The 25242-nt window shown below is 35.2% G+C and overlaps 4 protein-coding genes across 7 annotated transcripts; 1 reads left to right on the top strand and 3 right to left on the bottom strand.

Moving 5' to 3' along the window:
- Positions 1-307: 307 nt before the first annotated feature.
- LOC18050600 (ferredoxin-thioredoxin reductase, variable chain) lies at positions 308-1300 on the bottom strand. The gene has a single exon (XM_006448445.2). It carries the CDS (start codon positions 967-969, stop codon positions 487-489), a length of 483 nt encoding a protein of 160 aa, XP_006448508.1. The 5' UTR covers positions 970-1300; the 3' UTR covers positions 308-486.
- A 312-nt stretch (positions 1301-1612) lies between these two features.
- LOC18050601 (sphingoid long-chain bases kinase 1) lies at positions 1613-9201 on the bottom strand. Of its 3 annotated transcripts, none has more exons than XM_006448446.2 (8): positions 9041-9201; positions 7947-8881; positions 7615-7708; positions 7470-7507; positions 4681-4827; positions 4065-4164; positions 2844-3781; positions 1613-2198 (listed from the first exon to the last, which is right to left on the bottom strand). In XM_006448446.2, the coding sequence occupies exons 2-8, from the start codon at positions 8865-8867 to the stop codon at positions 2049-2051; spliced, it is 2388 nt and encodes a 795-aa protein (XP_006448509.1). In that variant the 5' UTR covers positions 8868-8881; positions 9041-9201; the 3' UTR covers positions 1613-2048. The 3 variants fall into 3 exon arrangements, with proteins under 3 accessions (XP_006448509.1, XP_024046012.1, XP_024046013.1); XM_024190244.1 differs by having other exon boundaries at positions 7947-8884; XM_024190245.1 differs by lacking the exon at positions 4681-4827.
- Positions 9202-14325: 5124 nt separating this feature from the next.
- LOC18050602 (protease Do-like 10, mitochondrial) lies at positions 14326-18065 on the top strand. 2 transcript variants are annotated; one of them, XM_006448447.2, is made up of 7 exons: positions 14326-14858; positions 15232-15673; positions 15982-16241; positions 16790-16917; positions 17095-17298; positions 17411-17461; positions 17641-18065. In XM_006448447.2, exons 1-7 carry the CDS (start codon positions 14429-14431, stop codon positions 17896-17898), a joined length of 1773 nt encoding a protein of 590 aa, XP_006448510.1. In that variant the 5' UTR covers positions 14326-14428; the 3' UTR covers positions 17899-18065. The 2 variants fall into 2 exon arrangements, with proteins under 2 accessions (XP_006448510.1, XP_024046276.1); XM_024190508.1 differs by lacking the exon at positions 15982-16241 and having other exon boundaries at positions 16806-16917.
- Positions 18066-19410: 1345 nt separating this feature from the next.
- Positions 19411-25232, bottom strand: LOC18050603 (light-mediated development protein DET1). The gene is made up of 12 exons (XM_006448448.2): positions 25185-25232; positions 25024-25080; positions 24382-24809; positions 24002-24230; positions 22465-22632; positions 21587-21655; positions 21359-21415; positions 20842-20922; positions 20596-20760; positions 20325-20420; positions 20038-20137; positions 19411-19865 (listed from the first exon to the last, which is right to left on the bottom strand). Exons 1-12 carry the CDS (start codon positions 25230-25232, stop codon positions 19726-19728), a joined length of 1638 nt encoding a protein of 545 aa, XP_006448511.2. The 3' UTR covers positions 19411-19725.
- Positions 25233-25242: the final 10 nt, after the last annotated feature.

The raw sequence follows: 25242 nt of genomic DNA on the forward strand, positions 1-25242 counted from the left end.
ACAAAAGCTCCACTGGGCATCAAAGATCAGAAAAACTAATTTGTAACAACTAAAGTAAACTCATAAAAGTAGAAGCCTTGACCAAAGAAAAAAACTCTGTCTTACTTCATTCATTCTCTGAAAAAGGTGAGATAAATTATCTCAAAGTTTGAAAGCATTTTCAATTAAATACGTCTCCCACAGTACATACCCGCACTTCAATAAGCTGATCACACAACTTAAGCAGGTCCTGGCAAAGTTATTCAAGTTACCGCAGCATTAACAGAGAAATAGAGCAAAAGAAACACTCCACAAAACTTGAACCATATCTGGAAAGAAATATAGAAATGATTGATTATATAGCAAGAGAAAGTATAACAATAAAAACACTAAGAAGCATAATCTCATGTGAAGAGTTACATACAAAGACTAAAAATATTATTTGTAGAGGATAGAGATAGGAAAGAGAAGGAATAACATGTTCAAAATAATAAAAATTTAAAAATATTAATCAAGGTAATCAAACTCATCATCCTTGAGATGTGCAAAGAACTTGACAGTACGGCCTTCAATTTCAGTAACAAACGCTACCTTATAAGGCAGATTGGCTGAGATTTTCTTTCCTTTCCAAACGCCGACGTATTGCTTGAGCACACCTTCCATGCCAGACAGATCAAGCTCCGGAACCCTAGGAACATGGTAAACCTTCAACGGCACCTTCACCTTAACCCTCGCACCAATCTTAGACTCATCAAAGCCATCATCCGACGCTGATGCTGATGAAGATGGACTGCTCTCTAGTCCTACGGATGCCGTTGAATTGTTGGATTTTACAGCTACTTCACAGGAGATTCTTCTTTTGTTAACATTAACATTGTAATTACAATTGGCAGCTGAAAATGAAGAAACTGAGACAAACGCATTCGCAAGTGGCCGTCGATTTATCAACGAAGAAGTAGCCGAGGACAAAGCAAAACTTGTACTAGTCATGATTTCTGTGTATCTATCTTTTCACTCGTCTGCTAATTCTCACAAAATAATCATATAATAATAATGATATTACCCAACCTTTACTCTTTTTTTTATTATTATTATTGATTTTTCTATTGAACCACTATCTCAGGCCTCAGTGGCTAAGGCGAGCTAAGACGATGGCAACGGACTTTCGTCTCTATTGCACACGTGTCGAATGAATAACACTCTAGATCGTATACATCCTCTCCTCCCTCGTCAAAGTTGTGATAAATATCTCACAGAACATATTTGATTTTACTTCTTTTCTATTTTGTTTTACGAACACATTTTGTGGATGAGGAACGAGAGGTGGAAGATCGTTCCTGTCCCTCTTCCAGACTCCACTCCAATCTTTACGTAAGTTAGCGGATAACGGATAATAGATGTGACAATCAGCTACAGCAACTTATAAATCGCCAACGGCTTGTGTATGTTACATTAATTGTAACATAGCAAAATCCTTGATCTTAATACATATATACGGGAGCACAATCTTGTTAAAGAAAAATATTGAGTAACTTTAAATAATAATACAAAAGAAAACTCAGAGAGTAACTTTGCCGACTACATCATTCATGTGATGTGTACACACACTTAAACAGTAATAACTCACAGGATATGATTTGAGAAAATTCTGATAGATCAGAAGGCAAGTGCTCTACATTACTACAACATACTCCCAGGCCAATTCCAAGATAATTACTTACACCAATTAAAAATAGTTAACAAAAAAAATGAACCAGAAATTTCAATACATTGAACAGCTCACACCGGACCGTCAGTAAGGTAGAGGCGTATGTAGCAGTAGTATAAGGGAATGGAAAGAATGAACAACAAGCGACAGATACACATAAACCGAACAAAAAATTTACAGGGACCTCAGCTGTGTGATGGCACAATGTGGAGGGGTTCAAGGATTCCCCCCACCAAAAAAGAAAAAGAAAAAACAAAGGAGACCAAAATAGAAGCTAGTCTTTCCGGTACAGGGATGCGCTGCATATGCCATTGTGGCAGACCATAAACACTTCCATGTATTCAAATGAAGGATTCATATGTTACACATGATGATCATGGGAGCGACCAATAAGTCTGCACTGCTCCGGTAATAGAGAAGAAATGACTTGTCCATTGAGCGGAAAAAGCTCACCATCAATGCCACAACTATTATGAGTGTGCTTTCCGGCTTTGATCTTCACTGATTTTACCTGCATATGATACAAGCTTTGAGTTGGAAGAAGCAAATATAGCTCAATGCACTTTTGACTAAGATTATTCTCAAACTTCTAATCCTCCCCACAGCCCTAGATTGAGTGATACTGTGGTATCATTACTTGCAGATTCCACCATTGCATTTAAGTTTTCCTAGTACTCTATTATGCATGCCAATAATCTAAATGTGCACTAAACTTCAGTTCCAATTGTCATATTTTGATAAAAGAGCTCCAAAGCTTGGACATTATGTTTCAATGAGTAGAATTGGAATATAGAAGTGAAGGTCTAACAGAGGCCTGTGTGAAATGCAAAACCTACTCAATTTAGCCAAATAAGGAACCATAAACAAACACATACTTTTTAACTAGCATGGAGGATTTGTCTCGTGATTGCATCATTCTATGCTCGTCATTAATGTGCTCAGACTACAATTTAATGCAATTTAATGTACTCAAATTATCAACATGATGGCAACCCCACTTTCCCATTAGAAAAATAACAATAATAATAATGGTAGGCATCGCCTCCTCCCAAAAATTTAAAAAAAAAATTGATATGGAGGAGACGGCAATTCCAATCTGCTTTGAGACACAAAGCTCATAACTAAAGTGATGCGTCATCAAAGTAAAAGCTCATACCTTCACATATTCAACATACGGAAGAGATAGATGTCGACCCATCTGCAGTAGCAAGAAAAATCTCGCCAACCGCAGCCGCCCACTCCCATGGACTAAGAGCATATCCATGGTGTTATCATCATACTCAGCTCTAGGTGCTACCACCTGAGCACTCTGCACAGTTCTGCATGCATGGTTGCAAATCATAATGCCAAGATATTGCCCCTTCTTAACAATCCAATTCTCTTCATACCTCGGTATACCTTCCTTCTTTGTTCCTGCTTCCACATCATCCGATGGCCCTGGTAATTCAATTGGATTTTCCACATCCCAATTAGGTTCAGTATCCCATTTTGGTTCAGCATCCCAGATCGGTCCTGGATCAGACAAAGTTGAAGAGATATCTTCTTTATCATTGGTTGCGGTATTTCCCCAAGAACATCTAGAGGGATCGTGTGCAACAGTCAATCCAGTCCACTTATCTGTCCTCGACTTTGACCTGGTCCGTGGCCAATTCGGAGTTGTGGACAGTGGTAATTGAGGGTGAATAACTTCTGGTTCCGCCATTACATTGCTCCTACCAGAAGACAGGCGTTTTGATTTTGGATCTAGGCCACGTACATACTCTGACGGTTCTGTGCTAGCATGAGTGCTACTGCATGTTGTATCTGGATCTCCTCCAGACATTCGACTAGGCGTCATTATAGAATCAATACTTGATAAACTTGAGGCCCTGGGCATGCCCTCATTTTTTGATTTTCTCATGATGTCTGTGTAAAGATCTGACATGTCAACTACTTCACGTTCTGCTGACTGTTTTCCTTCTAGATCCTCCTTTGATGCTGGAAGATATTCGACTTCATAGCTATACTTTGGCAAGCATAAGAACTTGAGGAATCCAGCCACAAAATAACGCAGAGGGCCAAAGCGTTTCTGATATTTTTCAGACAGTTCCAAAACTGCAACAAAATGAGTTACAAACACATGAAACATATGAGAGATATTGTATTTCCTGTGTTTTACCATTAAATTATTGCGTTTCTGATTTTTTTTCCAACAGTTCCAAAAATGCAGCAAAATGAATTACAAACACATGAAATATATGTGAAATATTGTATTTCATGTGTTTTACTATAAATTATTAAACATGATTTAGCTAGATTTACATTTTCCTTGTGAAATGTAAATACAAACACAGCAAGCAAGAATTTTAAAACAATGTATTGAAGGTTTATGACTTACCATCACTAACAAAACCATAATACGAGACTGTCATCCCAAAGTGAATGACACCAGTCTGAATCCACTCAACAGCAAAGACATCTGTGGCAGTAAGACCTCCCTGAAACCAACAAAATACCTCAGTTGCAACCAGCAGAAAGCCTAATCTGCAGACTAGTTACTGGTTCTCACCCAATCATATGGAAGGCAAAAAACGAAGACTGATTTGAGTCGATGCCAAATCTTAGGAACTATATGGCTTTTCAGACAAGGTTAGGAACTATAAGACTTTTCTCATAAGGTTAGGAACTATAAGACTTTTTCTCGACAGAAAGCATTTGGTGAAAGAAAGAGATGCAAGGCTCGGACAAAATTGATGAATGATTCAACTCTGTTCCAGTACAAGCCGAAGATTGTAGCAATAAGAACCTCACTTAACTGCCAATCAGGGAACTGAGAACTATAAATAGAGTAGCATACATATTAACAAACTCTAAAAATATCCAGACGCTCAAATTGCTATTTAAAATGCACTTATAAAATTGACCATGGTGAACTTCAGACAGAGAAAAAGTCACTAATTATATCAGAACCACTAGCTATTGTCAAGCAAAAATGATCATAAAGTAAGTGTCACCTTCACAATAGCTAATGCAGCAGAAACTGGATCTCTAACTCCCAGAACTGTCCAAACTAATGAATTATCAGAACCAGCAGGAATGATTCCAATGGGTATAGAAATACCTTCTTTCTGGTTGCCTCTACTTAGCAGACCATTTAGAACCTGCACAATAACCACGGTCTTATTGAACGGAGAGGATTTCAAATAATAAACAACTTGAGGAAATCTTTTCATCTTCCTACGTTTAGTGCAAGACAATAAATTTCATTCAACGTGATACTTTAAGTTAACAGAAACTAGGCTTAAATTCGAGAATGCTGCTAATGATTTTGGAACCATCTATCAATGTTCCAGCGAGCGAAATCCTCTACCTTCAATGGCTATCTCAATTCGCTTGCTGTCAGCCACCATCAGGGGTGGTAATTGCCAGCCACGTACTCATTGTCAGCCATTCAGATGCCAAGGCCAAAATTCCCAAAATTACATAAAATTTTGTAAAAAAGGGAAAATCAGGAAATTTACAAGAAAATAAATCATGTTTAATAAAATGTTATCCACTTCACAAAATATTTAAATGAAACAAACATTCCAGCACAATTATTTCTTGATTTTTGAAAAGTACTGTTGGTACAGAACAGAAGCAGCCATCCCTCTACCACCCTTTTGCCCTACAATGATCTCCTTAACGCCTTGCACTTGGCAAAAGTAAATATGTCACTTTGGCCAAGATGAGATTCACACATGATATTCAGTGCGAACAAGACTAAACAAAATGATAAGATTTAGGTTAATACAGTATAGTATGGTCTTTTTGCCAAGGCCTAAATCTAGTCAGGAAAAGGCAAGGTACATGTGCTTGTGTGGGAGTTAGTGCCAGGCCCAGCACAAGTACCTGGCCATCGACGCGTCTGAAATTAAGGTTATCCTTTTGCTGCAATTGTTTCTCTTTTCTTTCTCTTTATAATTACCTTGAGTTATTATGTCTCCCACCGAATTTTCCTTAGGTATCAAATATTTACCACTCACTCACATCAATTTTGGACAAATTTCCTCGAGTTTGTATACATTGATGTTTCCATAAATATGTCTATCATTATCCCTTTTCATTTTCTTCCCTTGAAACTTCAAATAACCACAACATTTAGGCATTACCAGCGTGTCTAAGTGATATTAGAGAACCGAGTTTAAAGCCAATTCCAAGCACCCTTAAATGCCTTCCAAACCTCCCAAAGCTAATACGAACCAAACCCATATTTTAATAGATACTAACTTAAGATCAAAGTTCCGTTTTCCACCTCAGACTAAAACCACAGATTTGGAGTGTTTATATAGGCATTCAACAGAGAACCACTCCTCTCTACATAAATGAGGAGAAAGTGTTTACACTAGTCCAAACCTCTGCTAAAGATCCATCAGATGACAATTGTGAAATTAATAACTAGACTCCTATTTGTTAAGCAAAACTGATCTAGATTATAAATTATAAATTAACGAAATGTCACATTTACAACATGTACAAGGTAACCAACTATTGCAACGCCTTTTGTTAGAAGTTTATATCAGACTGAATTCCACATTACAGCTCACCTCCAAAGACTCTGAAGGCTACCCCAAGAGCCTGACGCAATTAATTAACTGCCAATAAGGAATAAATATCTATAACACTATCTGACAGAACTCCTATATTATCTATAAGGAAGCATTTATGGAATCAATTCTACAACACTAGCTCGCTAACAGCTGTGTTATCCTTCGCTTCAAATCTGTATATTTCTTTCATGTAGATACACAATTAATCATATTCCTTCCAATTTTTCCCATTAATTTCATATCCGTAATAGTGCAAAAGGAAGGCTCGCCTCCAACTCCAAGTTGTTCAAGAATAGTGGCTATCTACAAAAATGAGAACAAGTGTATACATTGTACACCACGACACCAATGCCGACCAATATGACAGATTAAATAATGTCTAAAAACAAGTGCTCGCCCTTCAACAACACCCCCTCGCTGGTCTTCATAAATCAAGGAGAGCTACCAAAGCATAAGATTAACTCAGGAAGGAAGTTCAACCTCAATATATCTGAAGACTCCGACAACATTAACAAATCAACCTCTCGTTTAACCAACTTACTTTGTAGTAAGCAAATGTATATATAATCAGACATCTGAATTAAGCACAGAACTACATCAGTGCCGATAGGCATTCAGTTGAAGTTACTTAGAGCATGGCATGCGTTAACATGGAAAAGATCTCCCCATACTTGAATGTTGGCTTGTTGCTTTTGTCTTTCCCTTTCAATTGGAAGAAGGCCATTAAACCAAGGACCAAAAATTAAGCCATGGACCATTAGGATGTGTTTAAGAACAGTTTACAAGCTTAACTTGTTCTACAGATAGGCAATCAAGCAAGATGATACTCATATCATAATAAGTTCAGCTTGGAAAATTATAGAGTATTTTAGTATAAATGTTCAACCACTGACTGCCAATCCAAAAAGAAAAAAAAATATGAAATTGAAATTTTCACGAACTTGAAAGTGTACTGAATCTTTTTCCCCCCATGGGGGGATGACGGTGGGTTGGCGGCAGGCCTAAGAAATAAGATATATTTCTGCTCTAAAGAAGATCTGTATGATAGTGGACAAGATACCCCAGAAAAATAAAATTGAAGAACCCTATAATCATGAGAATTAAGCACTTTTAGCTATCACATGGTTAAGATACAAGCAAAAAGTAACTCATAAGCTTCAAGAGTATATGGTGACAACAAACCATTCGGCTAAAGTTGCAAGTGACTGACTCACCTCGTTGATAATTCCATCACCCCCTACACATATAATTCCTGAAAAAACATACAAGAGTATAAATTAATAAACGCAATAAAGATGACAGAGTTTATTATGAGAAAAACCAAAACATGTTACTCAATAGTGCATGCAGTAGCAATACCATCTGGGCATGAACTGATGTCAACAGTGGACGCCAAATTTTTTGCATGACCAGCAGATGTTGTTTTGACTACCTCCAGTTTAAATCCTGCAAGCTGTCATAGTGCGCATGTTGAATGTTAATGCTAGCATGACAAAATGTAAACAATCCTTCCAACCAACAAACCGAATGCAACATAAAATTAAGGCCAACAAATTATCTAATACATCAAGCTCATCCATTTCCCGTTAGGGTTTTCAATTTTTGCAGTAAGCATAATAAACTCATGTAAAAAATGAGCAGAAAACAAGCTGACACAAGCAGATTGAAGTCCAAAACAAACCAGAACGCACCTTAAATATAGGTTCTACAATGTCATGGAAGACCTTACTAGACCGACCACGCCCAGATCTTGGGTTTAATATCACAAGCATTTTAGGCGGACTCTTACACCGGAAAATCAACTCAGGAGGAGTATCAGTCGGATATAATTCTGCCGAAGCCTGCTTCTTTGAAGAAACCAAAGGGTGAGGCAAACAATTAACAAAACACTGCTGATCAGCAAAGCCACCGACCCACTGAATAGCTTCCTCTGTGGTAGACGCCAAGAAGCGATAATCTTTACGAACTCTACGGGGCTTTATAAAACAAGATAATCCATAAGAACCCTTTTTTAAAGGATAAGAATGAACGGTGAAATGTCTGAGACCATTATTGTATGATACTGAGACAATATCATCAAGAGGCAGCACATGAGAACCCCAAACTAAAGCCTTGCTGGTAAGCTTAGCATTGACAGCATCTTGATTAGTAGCTTGAGCAGAAGAACTCTGCTGCTGTGCATCACTAGAACTTTTATCATAAGCAGTCTTTGTCTTATCCAAAACTAGCTTCCCAGAGTAAACAACATAGCCCAATAAATCAGACTTTTCATCTCCTCCTCCTACACCAACAGCACCACCAGGAATATCAATTCTGTGCTCATCTATCTTATTAACCTCGTCAAACTGAGGGCCATCATGATGCTGTTCAGTCCTGGATGATGCCTTAACCTTCTTGCTCCGTTTCTCAGGGAACACAATGGGGGACGAGTGTTGAGCTAATTGTGAACACAATCCCAACCGCCTAATAGACTGCTGAGGCTGTGTCATGTTTCTCACTGAATTATTACTGTTGCTCTTATTCGTCGAGAACACACTCCCAGTCTTATGCCTTGTACTATCACTAATATTATTATTACAAATAGATCGAACGGTAATTGGAGACGAATGCATACAAACACAATTCTCTGCTGCGAGAAAATTATTACAAAACAGATCCAATCAATTTTTATTTCTTTATTTTGTTTCAACAGCTAAACATGCTTTAGCAAATGTCAAAACTCGGCGATTTTTAGATCGGAAAGGAGGATGCGGAAGCGGAGGAGGAGAAGAGAGAGAGACTTTACCTTTAACGAGAATCAGCGGATGCAGATCGTTGATGAAGTTGACGGACGACGGACGATGGACGGACCCGATTCATCCATACCTAATTCCACCTCTGTTTTTCATGTCAGTCCATTACAGAGGCAACGAAATGAGCCCACCTTTTCTTTTTAGTTTTATTTTTAATTTGCTTATTTTATTTAAATTTGTGCGCTGTTTTTGTTATAAATAAATGTTAGTTAACATAAATAAATAATAAGGGTTTTTTTTTTCAGAGGAAAATAAATAATAAGGTTTAGTTTTCCGCCGGACGCCGCTCTTTTGTTGTCACTGTTATTATGTTTATATTATTTTATATTGCTATCATTTTTTTAAAGAAGTAACAAAGTAAAAGGCAACGTGGCAGGTAGGGTCTGGTGTGGGCGTCAGGCTCAAGTCAACGGCAACGCAACGCTAATTCGGTGAACAGCTACTGGAGACTTACGTAACTCGCATAGTTGTTAGGGATGGCAAAAATCCCCACGGGGATGGGTATCCTCGGGGATTTTTCCCATTCGGGGAGGGTACGGGGATAATTTTATACCCAATTTTTTTTTCGGGGAGGGGACGGGGAAAATTTTTTACCCAACTTTTTATTCGGGGAGGGGACGGGGATGAGGTGGAATCCCCATCCCCTACCCATTTCCCCATTTTAATTTTTAATTTTATTTTTATTTTTAAAATTACTAATAAATAAATAACAAAATTATAAATATTGTTAAAAATAATAAATATCAAAATAGTTGTATGTTGGGAAAGTGGTCACCCTTTGCCGGGAATTAGTTGAAGAGTATTAATTGAAGTTTTCACCAACTGTTTATTGCTTTGATTATACTGGTAGTAGTTCTTCTACTAGATCTACAGGGGATTCTTATAAGAAAGCAACCAAATGGATGACAGGTTTTAATGATTATGTAAACAATGGAGATTGTGCAGTTGTTGCAGATGAATTAGATTCATATTTGGATGAGAAAGTTATATCTCGGATGGAAGATTTTAATATTTTGAGTTGGTGGAAGACAAATGCTAATAGGTATCCTACATTAGCTCGAATTGCTAGAGATATTTTGGCAATTCCAATTACAACAGTTGCTTCTGAATCAGCTTTTAACACTAGTGGTAGAGTTGTGAGCTCATACCATAACAAACTTCATCCAAGCACATTGGAGGCCTTAATGTGCTGTCAAAGTTGGTTACGAGCTTACAATAGCGGTATGAGTTTATTTTAATATGATTAATTTAAAATCGAAAATAAAAAATGTATTAGACTATTAATTATTCGGGGACCGGGGACCCTCGGGGATCCCCTGTTATTATTCGGGGAGGAGATGGGGATTCTCTCAAGCAATTTTGACGGGGACGGGGAGGGGACGGGGACATATGCAAAACATCAGGGATGGGTATGGGGAGATTGGTCCCCTCCCCTCCCCTCCCCATTGCCATCCCTAATAGTTGTTTCTACGTGTATCAATTTGTTTAATTTATGGGAAATTTACAACCAGGTCCTTTTCATTTGAGAAAACGATAAAATAGATCATGAATTTTCTAATTCTATCAAACAAGTCTCTTTTAATTTTTTATGGTGTTGTGTTCAGAGACTCTTTACACCATGACCATGAGATCATGTCTATTTACACATGCTTTTTTTTGGAAAACCCTGTTTAGTAACAAAATCTGTTAACCTTAAAGGTTAGAGTAAAATGATACCCTAAAGTCTAAAGGTTATTCGAAATATAATTTAAAATTTGTTAGCCACTTAGCATTAAAAGGATAAAGTAAAATCACACTCTATTAGATTATTTGAACTATGATTTCAATAGTAATAAAATATTATATGGATTGATATATGTTTCATTGAGTTATCGAAAGAAATACAAATCAACTATGGAAAGTCATGATGTGAGTGTGATAATGAGTATATGCAAGTATGGATTAAGATGGAATCAATAGGCTCACTTAAAGATTAACTATAGAAAGTGCATCACTCCATCTATTTTTAATCACCAGTTAAACTAAAAAAAGGTAAATTGTTTATTAGTATCTGTGTGTTTATCAATATAGTAATTTCATTAAATATGAGTTATAATATGAGAAATAGTCTCATGTAATTCAAAAAAAAATTATTTTATTTTTCAATGATCAGGCAAATTAAAAGTATGTACTTTGAAACTTCTTCAACTACTAATTGTGACACATACTAATGTGAAAGTCCTTATGAGGTTTCTTCTTCAATATGTGTCTTGCGACGTTTGGAGAGTTCAATGGATAAGTTAAAAGAAAGGAGAATATATAGTGCTGCTTCCAAAATAAATTATCCTAATTAATGGATAGAAGATCTTTTTAATGGATAATTATTTATTAATTGCAATTTCATCAATACAGTGAATTTAATATTTGCATATCAACTTCGAATTGATGTGAGATTTTATATGTAATTATCACAACGAAAGCATAATTTACTGTTCCAGTGAGATTAAAATTTTTTTAAGATTCCAAATATTACTCTCAGGATTTATACCTTAAATCATATTTTTTAAAAATGTAAAAAGTTATATGATATCAAATATTGAAAAGGGAGGGGATATTTGAATCCATTAAATAATTTTTTGTACATAATTTTTATTTTTTTAGTATAAATTTTATTACAAAAATACCCTAACTTAAATTACTATTATAGCCAAAAATTATGACTTTTTGGCACAGATTATTTTTTCTTCCCAATTCTTTCCCTCTTTTCATCTCTTTGCAATCGTTTTCCTGTCGTTCATGTTGATTCTTATACTCAGCAAGCATCTGTTGGAGTCAATTTATTTTAAACTAGTATTACCCTTCGCCACGTTTTTCTTACCTCTATTTGCTCTTTAATAAAATTTTCCATCAAATATTGTACCTGTATATGCTCTCTAAGAAATTTTTCCATCAAATACTTTAATTTAGAAATTTTTCTCTCACAAGGAAGGTCACAAATTTACTTTTAGTCATGTATTATATTGGTAAAAAAAAGACGTACCGCCACGTTTTTCTTACCTCTATTTGCTCTTTAATAAAATTTTCCATCAAATATTGTACCTGTATATGCTCTCTAAGAAATTTTTCCATCAAATACTTTAATTTAGAAATTTTTCTCTCACAAGGAAGGTCACAAATTTACTTTTAGTCATGTATTATATTGGTAAAAAAAAGACGTACCAAGTCGAAAATAATTTTTTTTTAATTTTTTTAAATTATATTTCTATCCAAAGTAGTGATGGCGAAAATCCCCACGGAGACGGGTACCCTCGGGGATTTTCCCCATTCGGGGAGAATATAGGGATAATTTCATACCCAATTTCTTATTCGGGGAAAGGACGGAGAAATTTTTTTTACCCAATTTCTTATTCAAAGAGATGACATGGATGAGGTGGAATCTCCATCCCCTACCCATTTCCCCATTTTAATTTTTAATTTTTTAAAATTACTAGTAAATAAATAATAAAATTTGAATTATAAAATTATAAGTATTGGTAAAAATAAAAAAATAAAAAAATATCAAAATATTTATATTATTAAACTTTTAGGCCTAATTAACTAATTAAAGTCCTAAATTTTTATTTAGGACATTAAAAAGACCGGACAGATTCTATTAGTCCAAAACTTTTGTTTTAATTTTAATATTCATTAAATATTTTTAACTTAAATATATTTTTTATTTATTTTTAGATGTTATAATTGCCCACAGCAAATCACAATTTTAATATCTAATCTAATATAATATTTGCTCTTAATTTGCTTTGACTTAACTATTGTGCTGTAAAGGGAATAGTCCACATTTATAAAATGTTCACGCCACCATTGAAAAATTAATTTTGAATCTAAATTTGATTTTATTTGTAATAATTTTGTATTAGGCTATTAATTTGTTCATGATAGTTTGTATCCCTTGCATGCTGCGTTACTTATTAATTTAATGTATGTGATTTTTGTAATTGATATTAATGTAAGATATATTTCGAACTTTACTTTTATTTGAATTTTTTATTTTATTATGATTAACTCAAAATCGAAAACAAAAAAAAAGTATTAGTTATTCGGGGATCGAGGACCCTCGGGGATCCCATGTTATTATTCGGGGAGAGGATGATGATTCTCTTAAATAATTTTGATGGGAACGGAGAGAGGACGGGGACATACGCAAAATATCGGGGATGGGTACGGGGAGATTGGTTCCCTCCCCTCCCCTCCCCTCCCTATCGCCATCCCTAGAATCCAAAGTTGTTGTTCAATATAATTCAAATTTAGTTTAATTATTAGTGAAGTATTTTTCTAATATATCTTATGTTTCATCACAAGAATTTAAGAGTTTAGATTAAGAGAAAATGGGGGGAAAAAAAGAGTAAGCTACTGCAATAATGAAGGATTTGATTATAAAACAATAACAAAGAAAGACATAAATATATGAAATAATTGGAGATGAAAAGGGTATATTAGGTATATAAATGAATTTATAGAGTGAAACATAAAATTTTAAATTATGATGATTAGTTTATTGAATATATAGATTTATCAAATATTATGGTGGGTTTAAATAATCTCACTTTATTGAAAATTAGATGATATTAAAGTGTCTGTTTGATATAGCTTATATAATTGCCATAAGTATTTATTTAATTTTATAAGCTCTTATTATATATATATATTGGTTATTTTTCTAATAGAGATTTTGAAACTTATATAAGATATTTTACCTCTACTAGAAAAAGTTCAAATTTTGGATTTTTAGGAGTAAAGGTTAAATTTTTTTAAATGTTAAAATATCTAAAATATCATTTAAAAAATTTACCTATTAAAGTAATTTCATAAATTTTTAATAAAAGATCTTATTAAAAACTAAATAAATAATTTTTTTTAATAAAAACTCTATTTATAAAAATTTTACTAATAAAAACTCTATTTGAAAAGTTGTATCCAACGGAGCCAAAATCATCGAATGAGTCTTCTAATTAGCCGGATGATTTTTTTCAGACGAATTCATGAATTTATTGAGAATGAAAAAGAGGAGGAAAAGAAGTACAAAATCGTTCGATCCGGTTCTGATAATGATGGTTCTTTATAAATAAACAAAATATAAATAATCCCTTAAAAGATGAAATTATAAATCAGAAGCTTCTCAAAAGGAGTGGGAAGTGGGCCCATGGCCTTCGAAACTGGGCACAAGTGGCCCAGCATGGTGGGCTGAATAAGTAGTAGGCCTGGTAGAAATTGTCCATTACATCATTCTTCTTCTCCTCCATCATCAAAAGATTCAAAACCTAACAAAAGCGTTTTCCTTCTGATATTTTTGCCTGCAGCTTTGGATTAAGGCAAAAACCCAAAGCCGAAGGCAAAAAGAAGAAATGCAAATGCTGCTGGGTCCGTCACTGCGTAGTCTACGAAGGCAGCTATGGTCCTCTTCATCCTCTATTTTCTCCAATTACAGTAGTATTAATAGCAGTGGCTTATTAGAAACCTTCTCCAATACATTAAGATTAATTATTTTGCCTTCTACCTCTTCACTCTCCACTATTAGTACTAAAAATTGTAATTTTCACTATTTTTCAACATCAGCAGCAGTAGCTGCTAATTTGAGTACCAAGGAAATTGTTTCTAAAGTTACGCGACGGCGACAACGACGTCGTTTAGCTAAAACCTGCGGAAAGACTACTAATGCTTACGCAGCAATAGAGCTTGCTTTGGATTCTGTTGTGAAAATATTCACAGTTTCAAGCAGCCCTAACTATGGACTTCCCTGGCAGAACAAGTCCCAACGAGAAACCACCGGTTCAGGTCAGCAGCTTGCCAATTTAGTCATCATCTTAGTACAATTTAATGATTCTTAAGGGAGCAAAATTAGTGAGATTTTTGTTTGCAATAATGTTGCATCACTTGCATAGCTGAGATACATAGCTCATAATGTAAGTATTAAGAAATGCTAACCTGTCATTAATTGTCATCTATCTTGTCTTAAATGTTCGTTAGATTCATTATTTATGTGTTAATAACACATCAAACTTCCCATCAGTAAAATACAAACTGTGTATCCCAATTACCCAACTATGTAATGACCTCATGTATATTTTGCAAATTGTTAATCTTGATGCTATATTGTTTGATATGAAAAACCTGACTTAGGTTTCTGGGGGTTTTGATATAAACGTAGGATTCATTATCCCTGGAAAAAAGATTCTTACAAATGCTCATGTGGTGGCTGATAGTACATTTGTGCTTGTAAGAAAGCATGGTTCTCCAACCAAATACAGAGCCCAAGTTGAAGCTGTGGGTCATGAATGTGACTTGGCTATTCTGATTGTCGAGAGTGATGAATTTTGGGAGGGAATGCATTTCTTAGAGTTAGGAGACATTCCGTTTCTTCAACAAGCTGTCGCTGTTGTTGGATATCCTCAAGGTGGAGACAACATTTCCGTTACGAAAGGTGTTGTTTCGAGGGTTGAACCTACACAATACGTACACGGTGCTACTCAGCTCATGGCAATACAGATTGATGCTGCTATTAATCCTGGCAACAGTGGTGGTCCAGCCATCATGGGCAATAAGGTTGCAGGTGTAGCTTTTCAGAATCTTTCCGGTGCTGAAAATATAGGGTAAGTCTCACCAAGCTTTCACATCCTATTTTTCTCTTTATTTGTTGTGATTGTGTGTCATTGTAGAACCCTTAAATTTAAATCTTAATATGATAGGATGACAGAAACTTAAGAGACCTTAGATGATAAATTTGCTTCATAATTCTCTCTCTTCCCAAATCATCTGTCTATCTGGTGTTTATGCTTAAGTCTAGCATAAGACCAAAATATGACCAGAGAGTTGGTGCAAACTGAAATATGCTTCTTTTTCATCAGGCAAGAATGTTTGCATCTGTAGCTAATTCTTTTTTCTGCATTGTAATTTGTAGTTACATTATCCCTGTTCCTGTAATAAAGCATTTTATAACTGGTGTGGTGGAACATGGAAAATATGTTGGATTTTGCTCGCTGGGACTATCATGCCAGACCACTGAGAATGTTCAACTTCGTAACAACTTTGGAATGCGGTCTGAAGTGACTGGGGTACTTGTGAACAAAATTAATCCTCTGTCAGATGCTCACGAAATATTGAAAAAGGATGATATTATTCTTGCATTTGATGGTGTGCCTATAGCAAATGATGGAACAGGTAGTCACTCAATGCTTTTCATTTAAATTAGAAGTTACTTGAAAGTCAAGTTAAGAGTGTCTTAAAAATCAAGTTTTTCTAGCTCAATTAGATATTTTCTAGCTTAATTAGATAGCCACATTTTAACTATTAAATGAGATGTAATGCTTTGATTTTTTTCCCCTGTTGTAGTAAAACTGTCCTTATATCTTTGCATCAAACAAATATGGTCATCACAACTGGGTTTCATTTCATATATCTCATGTATAAATAATTTAAGGATTAAATCTTCAATAGATTTTTATCTCTTAATACTTTATGAAAAATAAGCCAATCTATTTCTTTTAATATCATTTAAGAACTTGGAAGAGAATCTTGGGGATAAATCTCTCGAGTTCATAAAGAAATGAATAGGGGGAAAGAAAGAAAAACCACTGGATTTTCATGAAAAGAAAAATCTAATAATAGTAACGTTGCTGTTTCCTATTTTTCTCCCTCTTGATGGTGCTGTTGTTGATATCCATGGTTCCTTTATGTTCTTATTTGTAGTGTGACTTAAATTATTGCAGTTGCTTTTCGTAACAGAGAACGTATAACATTTGATCACTTGGTGTCTATGAAGAAACCCAACGAGAAGTCTTTGGTTAGAGTTTTGAGGGATGGCAAGGAGCATGAATTCAGTATTACACTACGACCTGTAAGAAATGGTTTTAGTCTCTTATAATGCTTGAAATTTTTATGATATATCTCTCAGGCAAATTCATTTTTGTAGAATCCTCTCAACTGAGAAAATTCCTCGTTCTTGAATGTGATGGAAACAGCTGACAGTTTTGTTCTGTCTCTTTCTTACTCCCATTCTTTGTTAATTTTACAGCTGCAATCACTAGTTCCCGTACATCAATTCGATAAGCTTCCTAGCTATTACATATTTGCTGGCCTGGTGTTTACTCCACTTACACAGCCATATCTTCATGAATATGGAGAAGACTGGTATAATACTTCGCCACGTCGTTTGTGCGAACGTGCATTAAGGGAGCTGCCTAAAAAGGCTGGTGAACAACTCGTTATCCTTTCGCAGGTCAGCTAAAGTGCCAAATGGTTGATTATAGGGAAGGAAAAAAGGAAAAAATTTCTAATGTCACCAACCAAACCCACTGAACTTGCCTTCTTGATTTATTTGTGTGGTTCAGGTGCTGATGGATGATATAAATGCCGGGTACGAGCGTTTTGCAGACCTACAGGTACTGAACTACTTCCACATAACTGTTTTTATAAATGTATGACCTAATATAAAGCAATGCCGGAGGACTCATTTTTGTAGCCAAAATTCTTCTGAGAATCTCCTAATTTAAAGTTCGACAAAGATCTATTTGACTCTACCAGGCACTCTTTTCTAAGAAATCTTGAACATGGTTAACAGGTTAAGAAGGTCAATGGGGTGGAAATTGAAAATTTGAAGCATTTATGTCAGCTAGTGGAAAACTGTAGCACTGAGAACTTGAGGTTTGATTTAGATGATGATAGGGTTGTTGTATTGAACTATGATGTGGCAAAAATTGCCACATCTAAAATTTTGAAGCGTCACAGAATACCTTCTGCTCTGTCCGGTGATCTTAACGGTGAACAGATCTCCGAAATTGAGTTAGCTTCCAGACATAAAGAATGGTCACAAAGTTGAGGGCCCTGAGCCGGCTAATATTAAAATTTTGGTTTCCTAATCCACTTAGCTGCTTTTATTATTTGTCATTTATAATCGGATGTTGAGGTGCAAACACATTTTTGGCCTTTGTGTATTGTAAGCGATTCAGAGTATTAAAACCAAAAAGCGTTCTGTTGTTTGGTAAATATTTTGTCCAATGACAGCAGCAACATAAAAGACTTTCGAAAGTTTTATATGAAGTTGATGATCGGGGAGTAGTCTACATTACAGGATATTCTCTATAGCATTGTAAATCACTCACCCTACTCTTTAAATTAATCAATGGTGGTTAGCAGCTCTGCTTGAGATTCGCACCAGAGGTTCAAAATCCAAGTTCTATTGTATTGTCTTGCATAAGTCAACTGGATGAGGTTAACCATAATACTCATAAATAAATCAAAATACAGCTGATTATGGGAGTGCCATATAATTTTGATTAATAAAAGCGATCTTACTGTTTTTTAACTGGATATGATGAATGCCTTATTATGCACTAAAAACGTTTCACCTAAAACACTATTTTTCCAACTGGGACATTGAAAAAATTTATAGTCTAATTGATAGGGTCGTTGCAAATATTAGATACATGATTGGACCATGATTGAAGTTGCATTCAAGCGTCAATATTCATTAAGAATCATAAATTGAAAATTTCATCATTCTTTTCCCAAAATCACCTACCATGCATAGATTCTGGAAGTGGGTGTGGCGGTCATCACAAAAAAATGAACACAATATATATGTATAGCAGTCACATTGATGCACCTAAAGGTTGCTAGCAATCCACAATGTCCTTGTACCGGATTTATCCGAATGCAGCACTTTCACTGGCATCAACATTACAAGATAGAGTGCCATGATGGAATCTTCAGAACAAATGGATAAAGCAATACAAACATTTTCAAAAAGTTTGAAATTTAATTAATAAAACTGTTGCCAATAAGTAAACAAAGTTTTTATGAAATATGAGTTGACAATATAGCACATACCTGGTGCAGTTAGTGAAAAACTCCTCCAAGTTTGTCCTACTGCAGTTTAGTGGAAGAAAAGAATAATGCTGTTTTTTTAGTGGTCATAAAAGTTCAACAGTCATTGATCACTTCAATCTACAAACCTACCTTTGCCTATTGGCTCTCAATTGTCAATTCGACATTAAGTATTCGTCAATTTTGATAGTAAAAGTACAAATTAAGCAAGTATTTATTCCAAATTAGCCTTGCATAAATTTGATAAAAAAGTGAAAGAAAAAAGATTAAACAAATTGAATTAGATGACACGGAAACAATCACAAAGTTTATAAATTTGAGTTATCTATAACAACTCATATTGCTAATCACCACAATTTTGAAATTCAGCAATTCGTATGAAAGACCTATTAAGAGCTAATTTTTTTTACAATACAGAATAATACATGTACAACTAACATGTAATCACTTTGTTTTACACAAAAAATTAATGGAATCGCACCATTCGTTTACTCAAGTTTGATGCCAATAACAATAGAGGCTAAGCTGGTTGAAACTTGCAAACATGTGATCCACAATAGAAAACTATACGAAATGATGGCAAGGTTCAAAGATGATAATTCCTGCATTGCACTCTGCTGTGTGACCTTACATTCAGACGCATGTGAATATGCACTAATCATGCAGATGCACTTTCGTCAATCTTCATTAAAATGCTATAACTGAAAGTGCACAATTATGGCACATAAAATAAAGAACACCGAATATAAAGTTTTGTTAACTCATATCTAACTAGACAGTCTTCAAAATGAGTGAATAAGGCGACAATAATGAAATAGTATTATCTTCGGAAGTGAATATTCACAACTGATGGCTGAAGGAACAAAGTCTGCTGAATGGAGAGAGCAAGAGGTAAAAATGGATGGAATAGGAATGAAGAAATCCTTTTTGTCCGACCATCTATAGTACCAGCTTCAGGACCTAATAAAAAATACGGATTTCATTACCATGTTCCTACTCTAAAACGGTCAAAAGTCAACAGAATTAAACATATAGTAATGGTGCAAAGTGAAATTATGGAACTATACCAACCTTTAAAAATATACTTCACATAAATCTAAAAACAAACTGCAATATGGCTAATTGTATATACCTGGCTTAATCTTAAATTTAAGGGTATATGGTGGCCTTCTAGAAATAAACTTGATGGGATGATCTGTTGATTGTCTATGTCTATCGGTTGCCGAAATAAGCTGCAACAGCATGATATGAACATGGTAAACTTTCTGCATAAAGTGGTAAAATCTTATAACAAGGCTTTCTTCAGTCATAAATCTACTTTGCTTAAAATAGTTCACATAATCCATTTACTGCAAGGTAGCTCATTTATTTGTATATTAGTAAACATTTACAATATAGGCGGTAAAATATGAATCAAACCTTTTCATCGTATCGAAAAAGTGATTGGTCAAAGTATGGAGAAGGACTCTGTGATTGGCAACCAAAAGGCAAGGAGGCCATCATCTTCCTTACAAACTGTAGAATTCATCAACTGCTTATATGAGCTACGGAAGAAGACATAATAAGCTTTTTACTGTAACTGAAGTAAATGGATCATTTTCATTGATTAAAAGTGGGAGGAAAATGAGAAGAACCAGAATAGATATAAGAATAAAGAAAAGAAAAAAAGAAAAGATAAAGGAACTTAAACCTGTGAAAAGCTGCCTCCTTTACTTTTAATGGACCTTAGCTGCTCAAGAGCATAAACATTATTCGAATGAGATGATATGAAGTTCATATGTAGTGAGTTTCTAGATGTTGCGTGGAAATGATCACAGAACTTCTCAAACAAGAAGTAAAGTTCCTCTGCTGAATTCTACAAGTAACAGATCCAGTGAGTGTCAGACAACCAAAGCTCCACTAAGTAAAACAACAACCTTTGCGGTTAACTAGTTACCTGATAAAATGCGACAACTTCAGTTGTCTCCATGTTATATACTGCAAAGAATGCACGATGATTATCAACATTCCGAGATACCTACACATTCAGATGTCTACAATCACAGCATGCTCCACCAAAACTTACCGGTATCCAGCAAAACTATTATTAAGCTCTACGAAATAAGAATGAATATACATGGATCTTACAAAGTCTAAAAACAAATAAGCTTTATGACAAAATTTTTTTTTTTTTAAAAAAGGAAAATAAGACAATGTTAAAGATTATTTTCATATTATCTGAGTCAAGGAGCTTTGCCCTGTCAAATTACTCAATAAAAAGCGAACAGAGAATCATTATCTTCGAATGGCTTGCCATGCCTGGAACTTAGAAGTTGGGCCCAGCAAAGCACAGGTAGTAGGGCTGTGTGCTGTGTCCATGCCAAGACTGGGCTTTCATGTTTACATATATTCATCCAATAATTTTGGATACTAGTTTGGTTTCATTTTAAGGGTAGATAGGACAGAGAGCTCACCCCTCCATCTACGCTGCCAAACTTTATTAGCAAGTGATGCCGGTCCAAAAATTGTACCTGCCCAAAGTTTGTGAATAACTTATTAGTTTTGCACATCTAAATATGAACCAATAATTATATGTGTGCATGTGTGTGTGCGCGCGCATGCAAACAAATTTCTCATGTTTTTAGCTGTTTAAGGAAAAAGTAAGACAGATGTATGGGTAGAATAAGTAGCTAAAAATTTACCTTCCAGATAATTAAATCAACATAATCTTGAAAGTGGAAAAAGAACTTCTTCTTCAGGCTCTGAACCCTCTGGTGCAAGACTCAGCATAGTTAAATAAATAAATTCACAAAAGTAACATCATATAAGAAACTCGCATAGTTTGATTCTATGAGAAATACAAGCAACTTAAAAGCATATAGCTCGAATGGTTATGTTGATATATGTATATGTATATATATATATGTGTGTATGTATATGTGTGTGTGTGTATGTGTGTGTGTATTTATGTGTATGTATATGTGTGTGTGTGTGTGTGTGAAGAGTCTCTGGGAGAAAATAGCATACAACCTAAACCATTCATTAAGACCCAAATGCCACCGTAACGGAAGTATGATATTTCATGTGCATACCAAGCCGTTATCCAAAATTCTACAACAGCATCTCTGAAGTCATTTGCCAATATGACTCAGGCTACTAAATGCAGAAGAAATAGTCAACCATTATACATAATTCTATATTGAACGATTTCTTCTGGTGACCTTAGGATGCAGCACAAACTCGTTTCAAGCACTATGCTAAATTTGAAGCATGTATGCATGCGCGCGCGCGTGTGTGTGTCCATTGCATTAAGGTATGCATGGAGCTTAATACTGGCAAAGAGCTACAAATGACGACAAGCAAATATTGAATTTAATATCAAACTTAGCAGTTTCTTAACTTTCAACCAATGTTGCATGGACGGATTGGAAAGAAATATAGCTGGAGAAGATCCTCAAGATGAATATCTTGTCCGCTTACATATAAATTACAGGATAATATGCTAAAATGATACGAGATAAACTTCTTAAATGCTTTTGGGGCCAACAAAATAACATAAAGTGAAAAGTGAAAGACCAACCATAGCTTGATCTGTTTCTTCATTCCACGTTCCTTGGAATATGAAAGAAAGCAAGCGCTGTTTGATGCCACTCAAAAAAGAATCGTCTTGATTAACCTGGTTATGAGAATTCCCGACTTGATTCCCAGGAAATGAATTCAATCTACTCCTTTCAGAAGTTGCCAGGGACTGCACAGAAGAGCTATATTGTTGGTTGAGAGATTAACATGCAACACATGATGAAATTCCTTAATCTTCCAACTACAAATGGTAGAAGAAAAAGCCTATGGGGGAAAAATACATTAACTGTGCAGGACTAATCTGGATGACATCATATTCTTTTATTATACAGAGAACAAACCCCCCAACCCCACACCCGGGGTGGGGGGGGGGGGGGATTATTTTCTATGGAAAGATCAAATGTCATTTATTAAAATGTGGACATAACCAGAAGACTAACACATCAAAAACAAAACCAAAAGCAAGGAGACAAAGAAATGCATAGAGGAAGGATGGAACCAAGCAAAATAGCTACATACTTCAAATGGGAAAAAATACTAAGATAAAAGAAGAGAAAAGGTAATTGAATAATTCACAAACAAACCAAAACCAAATTACTCAAAAACTGTTTGGTAAACGAAAATCAGAATTGGAAAACTTTTGGTGTTGTCAAACAAAACAAAGCCAGTTTTCGACATTGAGCCATAGACGTACACTTAGATCACCAATCGATATCTCCAAAGATGAACCTAAGTACTTAACTGGGTTTGTCAGAAACAGAAATCATTTCTAATTATCAGAATGTTAAAGTCAACGTACGAGATAAAAAGTTCCCAGAAACCTATTAGCACATCTACAGATACACTATCCGTAAATTAAATTGTAATACTGGAAGTAACAATATCTAAATAGCATAAAGAAGTTGGTGCTAGTTAGTTAAAATGGTAAAATCCTTGTGAAGGTACAAGAGCTTTGGGAGTTTGAATCCCACTCACATGGGTGGAGAAGGATTTAATTAGCATCAAGCAGCTCATTAAAAAAGAAGTGTTATATGAGACATTGATTGCTTAGACGATATCATATACTTATAGACGGGGTTACAATAATTATCCTCGCAATAGCTGAAGATAAAAGGGTTAAGAATGCAATAGGCATGTGAATTATAGAAAAATAAATAATAATTTCTATTTCCTACTACAGGATGAAATGTCATAACAATGCCCGATGGTACAATGCTACTGAAGACAGTGTCAGAACAAAAGTTATTTTATTTTATTTCACAATATACATTGAATTTTCAATTAATAAGGAAACATCAATACAAAGTTCATGAAATCAGACTACCAACAAAAAATTATAAGAACACCAAAAGCTACACAAAAATGCCTAAACAACACCAGAATGATCGATCAAAATTGCCCATCCACCCATGGTACAAATACGAAACCAGTGTATACAATTTCAACCAATAAACACTAACACCGCCCAAGAGATGAATGAAGAAAAGCAATGAAACTTTCCATCCAATATCAAATGCTTGAATTGAAATGCATCTTGCCTGAGAATTAGAAATGAGAAAGAGTTCATCATCTTCACGACAAAATGAACCAATAGTCCGCACATCAACAAGGTTCCCTGAGTCCCTGACTTGGAGAATGTGTATTGTCTGATATCGAAGTGAGACAATTGCCAATAAATCATCATACAAGAAAACACCCATGTTATGGGCTAAATTGATAAAATCATTGTGAAAGACCTTCTCATCCAGTACAACTCCATCTTCCAACCTGATCTTACATAACAAAACTAGAATGAAAATCAAGGTGAACCATCTATCAAAATACTTTTTCCACTATCACAAGAACATTAATAAAGAGATATTAGACATAAAAATTCCCATAGAATTATATTACCGCTGATGATAAATTGATTACAAACCTCAAGAGGTGAAATGTTATCTTCTCGATGAAAGGGACTCCCTGGATTGCCCGTCCAGTGGTAGGCGCATCATGAATTTGAGCAGTGGAAGTAGCAAAGAGTCCAAATTGGTTACCCTCCATGGAAAGAAAGAAGTCTTTGCATATAAGCTCATTGCAGGAAGCAAGAGTAACAGAATATAACTGGGTGAAGAAGCTCTCGAACCGCTTTGCTTTGGGAGGAAGATCATGCCTACAACAGTCTTCTTCTTTGCATGAAAATGAAAGCCACATTGGTCTATAAACAATCAAATCCTGGTGGTTCCTGCTAAAACTTATGAGGTATTGACCGTCATCAGTGAACTTGCGGAAGGAATGGTCAGGGCATTCAATGTCATATACCGTAAAACTTGGGACTATATTCTCATAGAATTGCCTGGCACAATGAACCTGCAAGCACACAGTTTTAGAAACTGCGAGTGTTTATATACATAGTTATGATGAAATGATCCAAAAAGGGGAAGGGGGATAGGAAGAGAAGCAATGTACAAGGGCTGAATCCATAGGTGGAAGAAAAACAGTCTTAATCGTGAGCAACAAAGAAAAAATTCCCATGAAAATCAGAGATAATGACAATGCCATAATATGTAACGACCACTTTTACCTCCCTTGGTCTATATACAAAACACTTGTTTGCCAACTGAGGCCTTGGAAAAGTTTCCTATGTAAATTGAAGTTGCATTCTAATGCCGCCTAGATTCATGAAGAATCCCTTGAAATAGAAAATTTAATCTTTCTGTAACTTTTTTTTTTTAAATCTTCAACAAAATGTAACCCGCCACCGGATATAAATTCTGGAAGAAGCAGTGACATTGTGATTAGA

Source organism: Citrus clementina, unplaced genomic scaffold, assembly GCF_000493195.1.
Source record: "Citrus clementina cultivar Clemenules unplaced genomic scaffold, Citrus_clementina_v1.0 scaffold_2, whole genome shotgun sequence".
NCBI classification, from domain to species: domain Eukaryota; kingdom Viridiplantae; phylum Streptophyta; class Magnoliopsida; order Sapindales; family Rutaceae; genus Citrus; species Citrus x clementina.